Source organism: Heterodontus francisci, chromosome 5 (genome assembly GCF_036365525.1).
Source record: "Heterodontus francisci isolate sHetFra1 chromosome 5, sHetFra1.hap1, whole genome shotgun sequence".
Taxonomy (NCBI): Eukaryota; Metazoa; Chordata; class Chondrichthyes; order Heterodontiformes; family Heterodontidae; genus Heterodontus; species Heterodontus francisci.
In genome coordinates, this window is record NC_090375.1 from 165978570 (window position 1) to 165994012 (window position 15443).

Below are 15443 nucleotides of genomic sequence, written 5' to 3' on the forward strand. Positions count from 1 at the left end.
TTTGACAGAGTGACAATGAAGGAGCGGCGATATAGTTCAAAGTCAGGATGGTGTATGGCTTGGAGGGGAACTTGCAGGTGGTGGTGTTCCCATGCATCTGTTGCCCTTGTCCTTCTAGTTGGTAGAGATCACGGGTTTGGAAGGTGCTGTCAAAGGAGCTTTGGTGAGTTTCCAGTGATTCATCGTGCCAGTGATTTCATCTACTTACCTGACGACGAAGACATCCAGGCAGCAAGATTTGCGGCCTTCGCGCCATCGCTGAGTTCCTTAGAGATTGACTGCACTCCTGGCCATTCGAGCTCTCTGGGACCAGCATGCTGCATTTGTGAATCGCAAAGGCTTCCACTCTTTGAATGTATAACTGGTTTGCAACCACAAGAGAAGAGTCATGCAAGTTTGCGCTCATTTCCCAGGGAGCTGTCACGACTCATAGATTTTGAGGACCTCACAGCTGCTAGGAATTTTTTGACAAACCAGCCAAAGTAGAGAATTGGATCCTGGGGGGTGAGGGTTAACCCCCTTTGGACACCAGTGCGGCATCCCCAAAGTCCAGCTGAAGAGCAGTACAATGCTGCTCACGCTTCCACCAGAACCATTATCGAACGCCCCATTAGCATGTTGAAAATGCGCCTCTACTACCTTGACTGGTCTGGAGGGGCTCTTGTACATGCCACAGAGGATCTCACGAATAATCATTGTCTGCTGTGCATTGCACAACCTGGCAATTAGACGCGGTTATATTTTGCATGTGGAGGAACAGGAGGAACACCAGTCCTCCTCAGATGAGGATGGCTACGAAGAGGGTGAGGAGGAGGACAGCAATGCAAATGATGCTGTTATGGATATAAGGGCCATGGAGAGACATGCAAGGGACATCAGAGAGAACCTCATATTTGAACATTTCAACCAACGCTGAGGCATTTCATAAAGGAACGTTAGGAGCAGGAAATAAATTCTCCAAATATGTTCACATATGCTGAGGTCGTCTTCATTGCTGTGATTGAAAAGAACGGCTCTTCTGACAATAGCACATGAACCTGCAGTGGAGATGTGCCTAATGACCTGTCTGCTATCAACTTTATTTTGAAAGCGAGCTGCGTCTCTATGGCAATATTATTCTGCATCAAGGCATTGCTCTGCACACATAGGATGCTACAACATTGCAGCACTTTGATGTGGCCGGCAGATCAAATCTTTTCTGGGTTACGATGGAACCGCAAACACACCTATGCAAGGACTGTAAGAGGTGACCACAGAAATACAAATGTAAGGTATGTTAGTAAGGAAAAAAGTGCAAAATCCTCAAACGTCAAACAGCCATCACTGAAGACTTTCAGAAATCCATTGCAAGCATCAGTGCATTCTTGCCATAGGCTTCCAATAATCATTTTTCTTTTCAACTGAAACAAAGCAAATGATTTACGAGAGTGCTTCAAATATTAAAACAAGTATGTATTGAAACATCAATTATATGCACGATATTTACAACACCTGTGCCACCCTCGTGATCAAATCTTTTTACGTTTACTACCACTGTGTCTAGGTGCAACCTTGACGTTAGCCGCTGAGGTGGAGACAGTCTGCTCAGCTCACTGCCCCGTTGTTGTAGATGATGGTGGTGGGTGTCCTCTGGAGGAACGGGATCTTGATGGCTCCATCCTACCAGGGGTCTGCAGCACTGGTGCTTGAGTATCCCCCATGTGCTCACCTGCTGGAGGTAAAGGATCAATGTTAGGGGGTGGGGGGGTATGGTGGTGGGAGGACGAGGCACCGTTTTCCCTGGGGATGTCTTGAAAGGAAGGCCCTGGGCCAGCTGGCACGCTCCTCCTCCATCTGTGTGCACAAAGGCACCTGAGGGGAAGGAGCACCTGGAGGGAGGTCCAGGTTCCTCATCCCCCTCTCGCTTCAACTCTGCTGCATGGAGCCCATGGCTACAGCAATAGAGTGCAGTTCAGAGCACATATGGCTCGTGTTCAACCAGGCTCGCTACAGAGCTTGCCAAACTCTTGACTGAGGAGCTATACACTCATATGCCTGGGACATAGCAGACGTCAGGCCGCATGAACTCCTCCATGGCACGTGCAAAACCCTGCATGACCTCGGGCATCTCCAACATATTCTCCCCATGGGTTTGCTGCATATCCAACAGACGTAGCAACAGAGGATCATCATGAAGGTGGGGCTGAGCAGGGGCCTGGACCTCAGTTGTCCTCCGATTGTCAGTGAACCCACCTGGCACATGCTCCCTCAGTTGCTGGGTGTGTCTGTGTTGTGCGCACCAGATTGCGACCCCAGATTGCAATCTTAAAACTCCCTGCAGATTGTTTGGGTATATCTGCGTTGGTGGAGGTGGAAGAAGAGGTAGGTGACAGTACACTGTCTGGAGCAATGGTTCCTTTGCAGAGGAGGAGGTTTGGGCCTCGCGGCGTTCTGCGACTCGAGTGCGGGCACCTGCTGTGGGGACACAAACGGAGGCACATTAAGCATCAGTTCATCCATTTTCTGTTGGTGTGCTTAATTGGCTGCCAGTCTGAAGGTGACACTTCATCTTTATGCCTTGAGGATCCTGCCTCGCTATCTGCGACTGCTCTGCTCCCTCCTCTCGCAATTTCTGCTGCCTCTTCTCAGCCGGCGTCAGTACCCTGATGTCTGGGACACCTGCACTTGTCTTTGCCTGCTTCGGCTGGTTGTGGGTGTGTTTATGCTGCAGGAAAGAGTGCCGATTTAATGATGTGTCAAAAGATGCTGCACACTCATTGTATACCTACATTGACATTACTCATTCTGGACTGGCCTTCGCACGACACACCCAACCACAAAAAAAATGCCAATCGTCAACATCATTTAGTGTATGGTACCAAGGCTGCTCACTGCATGCCTTGTCTTAAACACATGAAGTCAGGGAGGAATAACATGGAACCGCTTTGTTACGATCAATTGCAAGACCCTCGCCAATCTGAGCAAGTCATTGATGCGTTTCCAACACTGAACCCAGGTTTGTCGCATCACCACACGGTTCGAGACCTCCTCCGTTACCTCCATCCAGGCTGCTGCCTTGGTCAGGTGGGAGGGTCTTCTGACTCCATCTGCAGGGAAAAGGACCTTCTGCCTTTCCCCGACGGCCTGAAGGAGGACCTGCAGGGAAGCATTACTGAACTATGGGGCGAGATGCTTCCTGCTGGCTGACTTTTTTCTTTTAGCCCTCGCTGTAGTCAAAAAAACATTACGGGGAGTTGGTGCTGAGTTTGAAAAATTAAGCAAGGAAAAAGGAGTTAAAACTAAGTAAAAGATTTAATTGCATTAAATCTGAAGACATTTACATACAACGAAGGCTGTTGCTACTTAGGCAGAATGATTTATAACCGTGGCGCTCATGATGCTTGACTGAGTTACAGTGGGTTCCAGCAATGAAAGTCTGTCCCCCGCCGCATGATCGCATGTGTCTCGCGTGTCCTTTACCGTACCATTGATTTGCATGCAAAATTACATGTGAAACGGGAAAAATGGCAGAAGCAGAGGTTCCGCCAGCTTCCGGTCCCGCCGTCGGAAATGCTGCAGGACTACTAAAATCCCGGCCTAAGTTTCCATACAAATTTATCAAACTTCAAAAGAAAAGAAATACTTCATTAGTGAGAGATTAGCTTTACCACATAACTGTATTGTTCTGAAAAATTTTCATTACTATATTACTAAATTATACAAGGGCCGAGCAGGCTGGGAGGGGCACATAAAGTTGAGTGGGAGGCGGGGAGGCCATTCCCGACCCGCACCGGCCCCCACTGCAATTTTACGCGGGGCGGCAGTGGCAAGAAATGGCCCGCCAGCCCCAGGCCAATCAAGGCCCTTAAATGACCAATTAACTGGCACATAAGGGTCTCCTCCCGCCGCCGCGGGTATTTTGCCCTCGGCGACCCGGACGGTAAAGGCCTCAAGAATCCCACCTGGTAAACTAGGCGGCCTTCTGTGCCCCACAGAGGGCTGCCCTGGAAGGCTCAACCACCCCCAATGCACAACGCTTCTTCCCCCTCAATTTGAACCCTCTTGCCTCGCCAGGACCTGGCCGATTGTCCCCGGCGAAGCCCCAAAAACTTACCATTGTTCTGGGGCCATCCTTTCTCTTGCTTTGATGGCTGGCTGTAGTCCCAGCTCCCAGTGGCTCTGCTGGGACTAAGAGCTGCCGGCCTGCTGATTGGCCGCCAGCTCCATTGGGTGGAACTTCCTGCCTCAAGGAGGTGGAAGTCCCGCCCAAGACCAATTAAGGGTTTGGGAAGTGAAAAATTACGCCAGGCTCCCCAGGCCTGGCGGAGGCCAGCTCGCCACCAACTTTTTGCCCAACGTAAAATTCAGGCCATGGAATCATTAATTTCAGCACATTTACTTAAATCAACAAATTAAAATCTTTTAATTGCATTTTATTTATCATTATTCGTCAGATTTATCTTTTTATCCTGAGTCACTTAAAATACAGAAATCAAACCTTTTGTAGCCACTTTGTACAATTATGTTTGCCCCTTTTTAAAAAAAAAATTCAATTTTATTGACTGTCTTCAGCTTGTTTGTACCCAGTTGCATTTTACCAATGATTTGTAGATTGTACACACAAATATAACATAATTGCTCTAATCTTAAAATTCTTTTGAATATATGTCAACCTGTTGAGAGTAATGGCCCGATATATTAACATTTTCTGCACTCTGTTTAGATGAATGTACACTACTTAATATGTTTTGGAAATTTTTTTATAATTGTACATATTAAAACTATGCAAAATTCAAAGTTATAAAAAAGTAACAATCATCAGATTTAATGAAAATATAAGTACATAATCATAGCCATCAGTGATTACCTACCAAAGAATCATTAATATGGGTATTGTCACACCAGTTTTTAATAACAAAAATAATAAAGATGGTTTACAAATGAATAAAATGGGCTAAATATATTAATATATATATGAATACGAGAAGAAATGCTATTTGAATAGGAACATAGGAGCAGAAGTAGGCCATTCAGCCCTTTGAGCCTGCTCCGCCATTCTAGCTTATGGCCGGTCATCTGCCTCAACGAATATTCATATCAAATGCAGGTAACACAATTTACAGCAGAGAAGGGAGGCCGTTTGGAAATTGTATTTGGAAAGCATTTGAGAGACACCAAATGGTTGAGGAGGGGTTGAGTGTCGGTACATTGCTAGTTGTGACATGAGTTCTATAGGAGCCCAGACTGAGAACCATGTGAACTAATAGGAATGCCGAGCAAATTAGGTTTAAAAGAATCTGATCTGAAAATAAAAAAAGATAGTTTAGGATGAATGAATTTAGAGAATAATTGTCAGTTCTCAGATTATTGGTATTTGAGTCTAATGGTGATTCAGACTGATTTAAAAACCATTACTTTCTAAATATTGAAAGGGGTAGAAAATTGCTTCTCTTCATTCTGTTGTACTTCGTGTCCTAAGTTGAATTGTTACCTAGAAAATAGGAAGTTTGTGAATTTTTAAACATGTAAGCACAATAAGCAAAAAGTTTATAAGAACACCTTTTTAATATCTTTAGGTCACTTGTGTTTAAATTATGGATGAGAAAAATACTCGCATAATGACTGCATTTTCACAAGTAAAAAATTTGAGTTTACATAGTCTAAAACATTCCAAAGATGTCCTCAATAGTTTAATATTGGAAATAAGATAACAGCATTATATCACCAGGAAGTAGATCTGCAGATGCTTGTCTTTTATAACATTTTGCATAAAGTGAGAGCCACATGCTTTATCTTCATAATACCTGTCAAGAGCAGCATAGTAGTTGTGCATTTTTAAAAAATTTTACACATATGCCATGACAGTGGCACCAGAATAATCCCGATGAACACTGACAGATTAAAGATAAAGTCGTGTGCTCTTCTTCACCACAAACATTTTTCTTTTAAATGTTTAGGAAGATGGAGAATTGGCTGTTGTTGTTGCAACTCTTCATTTCCATCAGCTCATTGAGAAGAGCACTTTAGGATCAGCTACCCGGTAAGGAGAATTGTGCTTTTGTGTTAAAGGATATATTAAAAAAAAACTTAAACGTTTAAACTTGGTAACTGAAATATCTATCTAAATTGCATTGGAATTATGGAAAATTAAGATTCTTATGATAGCTACATTTAATAAAAAGATTGTATTTGTTCATAATCTGGCTAAGTGGGCAGAAAAGTGGCAAATGGAATTCAATCCAGAGAAGTGTGAGGTAATTTATTTGGGGAGTACAAACAGTGCAAGGGAATACACAATAAATGCTAGGATTCTGAAAAGTGTAGAGGAACAGGGGGACATTGACGTGCATGTCCACAGATCCCTGAAGGCAGCAGGACAGGTAGATAAGGTGGTCAAGAAGGCATGCAGGAGATTTTCCTTTGTTGGCCGAGGCCGAGAGTATAAGAGCAGGGAGGTTAGGCTAGAACTGCATCAAACACTAGTTAGACCACAGTTTGTGTACTGTGTACAATTCTGGTCAACACATTGCAGGAAGGATGTGATTGTACTTAGAGAGGGAACAGAAGAGATTTCCGAGGATGCTGCCAGGAATGGAAAATTTTAGCTATGAGGAAAGACTGGAAAAGCTGGGTTTATTTTCCTTGGAATAGAGGAGGGAGATTCGATTGAGGTGTATAAAATTCAGGGGCAGAGATAGAGTGATAGGATGTACCTATTTCTGTTCGAGAGGTCATTAACCAGGGGGCATAGATTTAAAGTAATTGGTGGAAGGATTAGAGGAGAGTTTTGAGGAATTCTTTCACCCAGTGGGTTATGGGGATTTGGAACTCACTGCTTGAAAGGGTGGCAGAGGTAGAAGCTCTCATTACATTTAAAAAACACACACGGAATGCCGTAACATACAACGCAATGGACTGTGGGCTGGAGGGTGCATTAGGCTGGACAGCTCTCTTTCAGCTGGCATGAACACGATGGGCCAATTGCCGTCCTTCTGCGCTGTAAGTCTTTCCGTGGTTCTACATCAGGAAAGGTTGTAACCTGATTATTCAACAGGTGAGTTGGACAAGCCCATCTCTTTTCTATCTAAAAAGTGTTTCTTCGTTAATATATTGTTCTTGCATTACATAATACCTATGGGGAGTTTTATGATCTTCAGACAGGATTATTTGTCCAATCTATTTACATTTTCACTTGTTTGATATTTTGAAAAGCCTATATTCACCACCACCTCATGAGCCAGTGTTGGATGACATTGACCAGGTATATGGGCTGCATGGCTACCATTGCCACATTACCTTGCACAGTGGAAAAAGCTCCTTCATGTCTGGTAGTTTTCATAACCTGTTCTGTAGAAAAGGTAAGAAGGCTTTCATTTTAGTTTGTAATGCTGCTTTATTTTTATGAAAGATATTTGTAGCACCAGTGATTGCACCTTGCCTGCTTTCCCCCTACATAGAGTAGGCAAGATTTCTCCGGCCTCTACTTTTTGCTCTGATTCATAGAATCCATAGCTATGGTCAAACAATGAACCCCTAATATTGGAATTATTATTATTGCTATATGAACTACACAGTACAAGCTGGAGAAATGTAATAGAAAATGTATATCTTTACAGGCAATCCCAACAACTTTCTCCAGCATCTGCCAGGACATCAGTTCTCTAGCTATAAGCTGAAGGTACAATTCTTTACCCATGACGTCTGAACACAAAGACAAGAATATTCTATTTTTTGCCTGGACAAAGTCTGGCTTTAAGTACCCAGGCAAAAAAGTGCTTAGACCGCATTTAGAATATTGCATCCAAAGAACATAAGAAATAGGAGCAGGAATAGGTCATTCGGCCCTTCGAGCCCACTCAACTGTTCAATAAGATCATGGTTGATCTTCTACTTCAACTCCTTGCACTCTTCACAGATTCCATTATTCCCTTAGTATCCAGAAATCTATTGATCTCTGTCTTGAATATACTCAATGAGTGAGCATCCATATTTCTCTGGGTAAAGAATTCCAAAGATTCACAACCCTCTGAATGAAGAGATTTCTCCTCATCTCAGTCCTAAATGGCTGACTCCTTACTCTGAGTCTGTGGCCCCTAGCTCTAGATTCCCCAGCCAGCGGAAACATCCTCCCAGCATCAATCCTGTTGATCCCCTTAGGAATTTTATATGTTTCAATAAGATCACCTCAATTCTTCTAAACTCCAGGGAGTGCAGGCTTAGTCTACTCTACCTCTCCTCTCACCAAGGCCCTATATAATTCTAATAGGACTTGTTTACTAGTATATTCCAATCCCTTTGTAATAAAGGCTAACATACCATTTGCTTTCCTAATTTCTTGCCATACCTTTCTGCGATTTGTGTAAAAGGACACCCAACATTTCCCAGTGTCTCACCATTTAAAAATATTCTGCTTTTCTATTTTCCCTTCCAGAGTGGGTAATTTCACACTTGCCCACCTTTATATGGTGTTGTAGTGGTTATGTTACTGGACGAGTAATCCAGAGGCCTGGGCAACTGATTCAAAGACATGAGTTCAAATCCCACCACGGCAGCCAGGGAATTTAAATTCAATTAATTAAATGAAACTGGAATTAAAAGCTAGTATCAGTAATGGTGATCATTAAGCAGCCAGATTGTTGAAAAAGCTCACCTTGTTTACTAATGTCCTATAGGAAAAGAAATCTGCTGTCCTTACCCAGTCTTCCCTATACATGACTCCAAAACAATGTGTTTGACTTGTATATCTGTCCTCTGAAATAGCCTAGCAAGCCACTCAGTTCTATCAAGCTGCTGATAAAAAGTCTATGAAGAATAAAACCAGGTGAACCACCTGGCACTGGATACATAAGGCACCATTTGCCCAGTCGACCCAGAAACCCCTCCTCACTAACATCTGGGGACTTGTGCCAAAATTGGGAGAGACATTCCACAGACCAGTAAAGCCTGAAGTAATCATACTCACAGAACCTTATCAGCCAATGTCACTGACTTTTCCATCATGCGGGCGGCACAGTGGTTAGCACCGCAGCCTCACAGCTCCAGCGACCCGGGTTCAATTCTGGGTACTGCCTGTGCGGAGTTTGCAAGTTCTCCCTGTGACCGCGTGGGTTTTCGCCGGGTGCTCCGGTTTCTTCCCACAGCCAAAGACTTGCAGGTTGATAGATAAATTAGCTATTATAAATTGCCCTTAGTATAGGTAGGTGGTAGGGGAATATAGGGAAGGTGGGGATGTGGTAGGAATATGGGATTAGTGTAGGGTTAGTATAAATGGGTGGTTGATGGTCGGCACAGACTCGGTGGGCCGAAGGGCCTGTTTCAGTGCTGTATCTCTAAATAAATAAATAAATCCCTGGATACGTTCTGTCCCACGAGTAGGACAGATCCATCAGAGGTGGCGGCTCAGTGGTATACAGTTAAGAGAGAGTGGCCCTGGAAGTTCTCAACATTGACGCTGGATGCCACGAAGTCTGATGGCATCAGCTCAAACATGGGCAAGGAAAGCAGTTGCTGAACACCACCTACTGTCCTCCATATTACTCCATGTGGAACAGCACTTGGAAGATCACTGAGCAAGGGCGCAGAATGAACTCTGGGTGGGGGTTTTCATTGTCATAACATAAGAAATAGGAGCAAGAATAGAGCATACAACTCCTTGAGTCGATTGTGCCATTCCTCCTCCTCTTTAGGCAGTCCCTCAGGACTGAGGATGACTTGCTTCCACACTGGTTCAGTGCATTCTAACATGGCTAACGAGTCCGAAGGATGATTGCAGACCCTACCACAAGTGGGGTAGGTGGCATTTGAAGAGTTGGATAGGCAATTTACTTGCTTGGGAGGTGGTGGGTGCTATGCTGTGCGCTCCTTCTGCTGCCTGGACTTGGCCTCCGCGTACTCCTGTCGCAGTCTCATGAAGTGCTTGATACCTTCCCGCATGCACCTTCTCCATTTTGAGCGGTCGAGGGACAGGGACTCCCATGAGTCAGTGTGTGTTGGATTTCTTCATGGATGATTTGAAAATGTCCGTAAAGCATTTCCTCTGTCCTCCTCGGAGTCTTTTGCCATGGCGAAGCTCAGAGTAGAGCATTTGCTTTGGGGGACTGGAGTCAGGCACGCGAGTGATGTGGCCCATCCAGTGAAGCTGGTTTTGGGTGATTAGCACCTTGATGCAGGGAATATTGGCTTGGGAGAGGATGTTGACATTAGACCACACCCTGCCACGAATGTGAAGAATTTTGCAGCAACAACATTGGTGGTATTTCTGCAGTGCCTTGAGGTACCTGCTATAGATTGTCCAAGTCTCGGAAGCATATAGGACCACAGGGATGACTGCTATCCAGTAAAGCATGACCTTAATCCTGGCTTTGAGGTCCTGGTCCTCAAATATTCAATACAATCAAGGCTGATCTTCTGCCTCATTCCACTTTCCCTACTGCTTCCCATATCCCTTGATTCCCTGAAAGATCAAAAATCTGTCTATCTTGGCCTTAAATATACTCAACAATGGAGCATCCACAACCCTCTGAAGCAGACAATTCCAAAGATTCACAACCCTTTGAGTGAAGAAATTTCTCCTCATCTCATTCCTAAATGATCAACCCCCTTATCCTGAGACGGTGTCCCGTCCATCACTAAGAGTGATTCAGTACCACCACTACATGAGTTAGCCAAGTTCTGATGGATGTATCTGCCAGATTGGGCCTGCAACTAGTGGTGAAAGAACCAACCTACCTGACCTCATCCTCACCTGTGGAGGTAAGGATGGCGGGTTCCCTTCCCTAAAGGACTTTAGTGAACCAGATGTAGTTTCATGGTCACCATTACTGAGACTGGCTTTTTAATTCCAGATTTATATAATTAATGAGCTTAAACTCCCCAGCTGCTGTGTTGGGATTTGAACTCATGTCTCTGGGAGTCCAGGCTTCTGGATTACTAGTCCAGTAACATAGCCACTTATGCTACTGTTATGTTGTCTCTGCCTAATCATGTTACGATTTTCTAAGTACCCTATGCTTAGTAACAGATTAAAGCATTTTCCCTACTGCTCATGCCAGATTAACTGGCGTGTAGTTCCCTGCTTTCTCTCCCTCCTTTTGTTAAGAGCATGGTGACATTTGCTACCTTCCAATCGATGGGAACTGTCTCAGCATCTTGGTAATTCTGGAAGCTTACAACCACTGCATCCAGCCTCTTTGTAGTCACCTCGATTAAAAACCCTAGGAAGCATGCCATCAGGTCCCTGGGATTTGTTGACCTTTTAAACCCATTAATTTCTCCAATACTATTTCTTTGCCAATACTAATTTTGTTAAGTTTCCAGTAAGGGCTTCATCCTGCCTCCATTGTAATTAGCAGGAAAAACAGTGTCCCAGCTCTGGGGGGAGGGGGGTCATTCATTAAAAGGCACAGTGCCTGAACGGGGGACCTGGCATCGGGATGGGTGGTGTCACAGAGAGCAACCCCCTCCACACCCCCCTCCCCAACAACCCCCCACCCCATGAGACCCCTCACTGACCTACCTGTGACCTGGATCCAGAGCCGCTCCTGGGCATCTGATAGGTGCTCCTCTGCTCAGTGGAAGAGCTGCTGGCCTCTGGCTGGCAGCTCTCCAAGGGTGTGACTTCTAGCGACTGGATCCTTGATCCTGTGAAAGGCCCACCACTGTCCACTTAAGTGCCAGATTGGCACTAGATTCGGCGGGTCTTCCAGTGAAAAGATGATGCCGGGTTCTCAGCGTCCCTTTTTCCGGACATTGAGAATCCTGTCGCCAGCACAAAATCCAGGCCAAAGTATTTGCTTAACCTCTCTGCCATGTCCTTATTCTCCATTTTGCCTTTCTCTGCCTCTAGCCCATGTTTACTTTGATAATCTCTTCCTTTTTACAGACTTAGAGAAGCTTTTATAATCTGTTTCTATGTCTTTTACTAGTTTACTTTCATTCTGTCTCTTTCTTTATTGCTACTACTCAGATACTGAAGTACTCCATGTAGAAATGTAGCAAGACCTGGACAATATCCAGGCTTGGGCTGATAAGTGACCAGTAACATTCGCGCCACACAAGTGCCAGGCAATGACCATCACAAACGAGAGAATGTAACCATCTCCCCATGACATTCAATGGCATTATGATCACTCAATCCCCCACTATCAACATCCTGGGGGTTACCATTGACCATCTAAATACTGTGGCTACAAGAGCAGGTCAATGGCTAGGAATCCTACGACGAGTAACTCACTTCCTGACTCCCCAAAGCCTCTTCACCATCTACAAGGCACAAGTCAGGACTGTGATGGAATACTCTCCACTTGCCTGGATGGGTGCAGTTCCAACAACGCTCAAGAAGCTCAACACCATCCAGGACAAGCCAGCCCACTTGATTGGCACCCCAGTAACAAACATTCACTCCCTCCACTACCGGTGCACAGTGGCAGCAGCATCTACAAGATGCACTGCAGCAATGCACCAAGGCTCCTTCGACACCACCTTCCAACCCCACGACCTCTACCACCTAGAAGGCCAAGGGCAGCAGTTGCATGGGAACACCCACCTGCCAGTTCCCCTCCAAGCCACATACCATCCTGACTTGGAACTATATTGCCATTCCTTCATCGTCGCTGGGTCAATATCCTGGAACTCGCTTCCAAACAGCACTGTGGGTGTACCTGCCCCACATGGACTGCAGCAGTTCAAGAAGGCAGCTCACCACCACCTTCTCATGGGCAATTAGGGATGGGCAGTGAATGCTGGCCTTGTCAGCGATGCCCATATTCCAATATTCCATGAACGAATAAGAGCAAAAAATTTCTTGGTTATCCTTTGCTGAATTCTAAAATCATTGGGCTTGCTACTTTTTCTGGGAATATTATAAAACCCTTCCTTTAATATTAACTTTAACTTCCCTTGTTAGCCATGTTTGGACCACTTTTTCTGTGAGGCTTTTATTCTTTCAAGGAATAAATATTGAATTAATTGCAAACTTTGAATTAATTCGCCAAATATTTGCCATTGCTTATCGACTGTCATATCTTTTAATCTAGTTTCCATTCTATCTTAGTCAACTTGCCCCTCTTGCCTATGTAGTTTGCTTTGTTCAGATTTGAGACCTTAGTTTGAAACTTAACTAAATCACTCTAAACTCAATATAACAACGTTCTTCCATACCATGATCACTGTATTGGAGCATGGCTAACCGACTCGAACCAGACAGAACCCGACTACATGTGTCTGGTTTGGGTCGGGTCACTCTTCCGGGTCTGCCATTCAGGCTCGGGTCGGATCAGGTCGGACACAGTGACGGCCAGGACGCCAAGGTGGGAAACACTCCGCACTAGTCTGCATTGAGTGATTCCATCCAAGGTAGAGCACAACCTCTTCAATAAAGTTGATTATATTCCAAGGGTCGGGTTGGGTGCAGGAGAAAATGAAAGGACTAGGGTTGGGCTCGGGTCGAGTTTCATTTGCAGACCCAAGCAGGCCTTTACACTATATCCCAGAGGCAGCTTCACTACGAGGTTACCAATTGACCGTGTCTTATTGCTGAAAACTATATCTAAATAGGCTGATGCCTAGTTGGTTTCTTGATATACTGATCTAGAAAACTATCTTGTATGCATTCCATGAAATTCTCTTCTACACTATTTGCTACAAATTTGGTTCACCCAATCTATATGAAGATTAAACTCCCCCCATGATTACTGTATTACCCTTACTATATGCACCTCTAATTTCCTGATTTATATTCTGCCTGACAGTACAATTACTGTTAGGAGGCCTATAAACTACTCCCACCAGTGTTTTCTGCCCTTTGTTGCTTGTTAGCTCCGCCCAAACAGATTCTATCTCTTGATTTTCCAAGCTAAGATCCTTCTTTTCTCTCTACTATCTCACCCTTTATTATCAGGGCTACGTCCCCCACTTTCCCCATCTCTTCTAAAAGTTAAGTATCCTCAAATATTTAGTTAGCCTTGGTCACTCTGCAATCACATTTTTGTAATGGCCATTAGATCAAATCCACTTATGCCATTAATTCATCTATTTTGTTCAGAATACTTCGCTTATTCAGATAATACAGTGCCTTTAGCTTTAACATTTTTCTATTTTTCTGATGTCACCTTAGTCAATAATGCCCTTTTACCTTTGTTAAGCTCTTTGTCCCTTCTTGACCCAAAGATCTTGACGAAAATCGCAACTCGGCTCTACAGCCTTGACATTCCTCTTATTGCTTTTGAATTTGCCTTGTCAAGAAAATACAATATGCCAAATGAGGAATTTTAATTCATTGGTGGGAAACTTGCATTAAACTTCTAATTTAAAAAAAAACTGGCAACCAAGATGGCCACTGCATTTTGCATCTGAAACACCTTTCATATTCTAAGCCTTCCACAGGAGACACATGAATTATATATTTGGACCCAAAACAATGCCTTGCTGCAGTGATTGAATGACCTAAGATTGCTTCATTAACATGGAGTTCAAGGCCATCCTGACACATGACTTTGAAAGAGCAAAACGCTCCAAGTGCAAATATTGGCATCCTGAGGCATGGGGAGATGGAAATTCCTAACCTTGAATCTCATTAGAAGGTTCCAAAGAATGCAGTGAGGCAGTCATGTCACTGTCTGTCCATCTCTGTGAAAGCTGGAAGTTTCCCTTGGACAAAGACAGACAAGCCAGTGACTCAAACTGTGCAGAAGCAGAAGTTCTCTCTCTGCCCCCCTCGATCGCCCTCTGCCCCCCTCGATCTCTCTCTCTCCTGCCGCCCCCCCCCACCTTCCTCTAGATAACATCACAAGTTTAAAAACCATCTGCGACTGTGGACCCTCCAAGCCTACAAATTGCTACAGACCGACACATCAGGGGAAGAAAGGCCGCCTCCAAGAAAACCCTGAGCCAAGTAGGCATGCTACAAAGTGTACTTTAACCAGTTAAAGACTTTAAGAACACCACTTCAGCCAGAATACGTCCGAATCATCCAACCTCACAGACTGTGTATTAATTTTTAAAATTTATTTTGGACACTAATCCAACCACAAATCTACTTTGCACTCTAATCTATATGAGTGTGTGCGTGTATGTGTATTGTATTTTTCGTTATTTTATTTAGATCGGGTTTAAGTTGTTAAGTATAATAAACTCACCTCTTTCTTGCTTAAACTCAAGAAAATCTTCCGATTGTTTCTTTCACGATCACATTAAAGGTAAAAGGTAAAATGCTCACTCATTTGGGTCAAATAAGAGGAAGGACAAGAGGGGAGCCTGTGACCCTCCTCACCTGTCCTGAATCCCCTCACCCTCCTCAGGTTGCAAACCTGTCTACTGTCCTAGCTTTTCAATTTGGAAAAAAATTCTAAATCTGAAAATGTGACATCAGAGGGGTGGTAGATCCCAAGGAACTACAGCTAAATGATTAATTTTATAACTAATTCAAGTGTATAATTTATCATATAATTTAGTTTAGTTAATCAGAT

General features: G+C 44.1%; 1 protein-coding gene across 9 annotated transcripts in view; it reads left to right on the plus strand.

Moving 5' to 3' along the window:
• The window catches only part of fbxo15 (F-box protein 15), an 80146-nt gene that overhangs the window by 34372 nt on the left and 30331 nt on the right, over positions 1 to 15443 (plus strand). For 6 of the 9 annotated variants that reach the window (XM_068032328.1, XM_068032330.1, XM_068032331.1 and 3 more), the window contains 3 exons: positions 5937 to 6019; positions 7192 to 7337; positions 7596 to 7657. In XM_068032328.1, the coding sequence (XP_067888429.1) occupies positions 5937 to 6019; positions 7192 to 7337; positions 7596 to 7657 (291 nt within the window). The remainder of the gene's footprint in view (positions 1 to 5936; positions 6020 to 7191; positions 7338 to 7595; positions 7658 to 15443) is intronic. The other 3 variants (XM_068032336.1, XM_068032333.1, XM_068032332.1) reach the window with 2 other exon arrangements.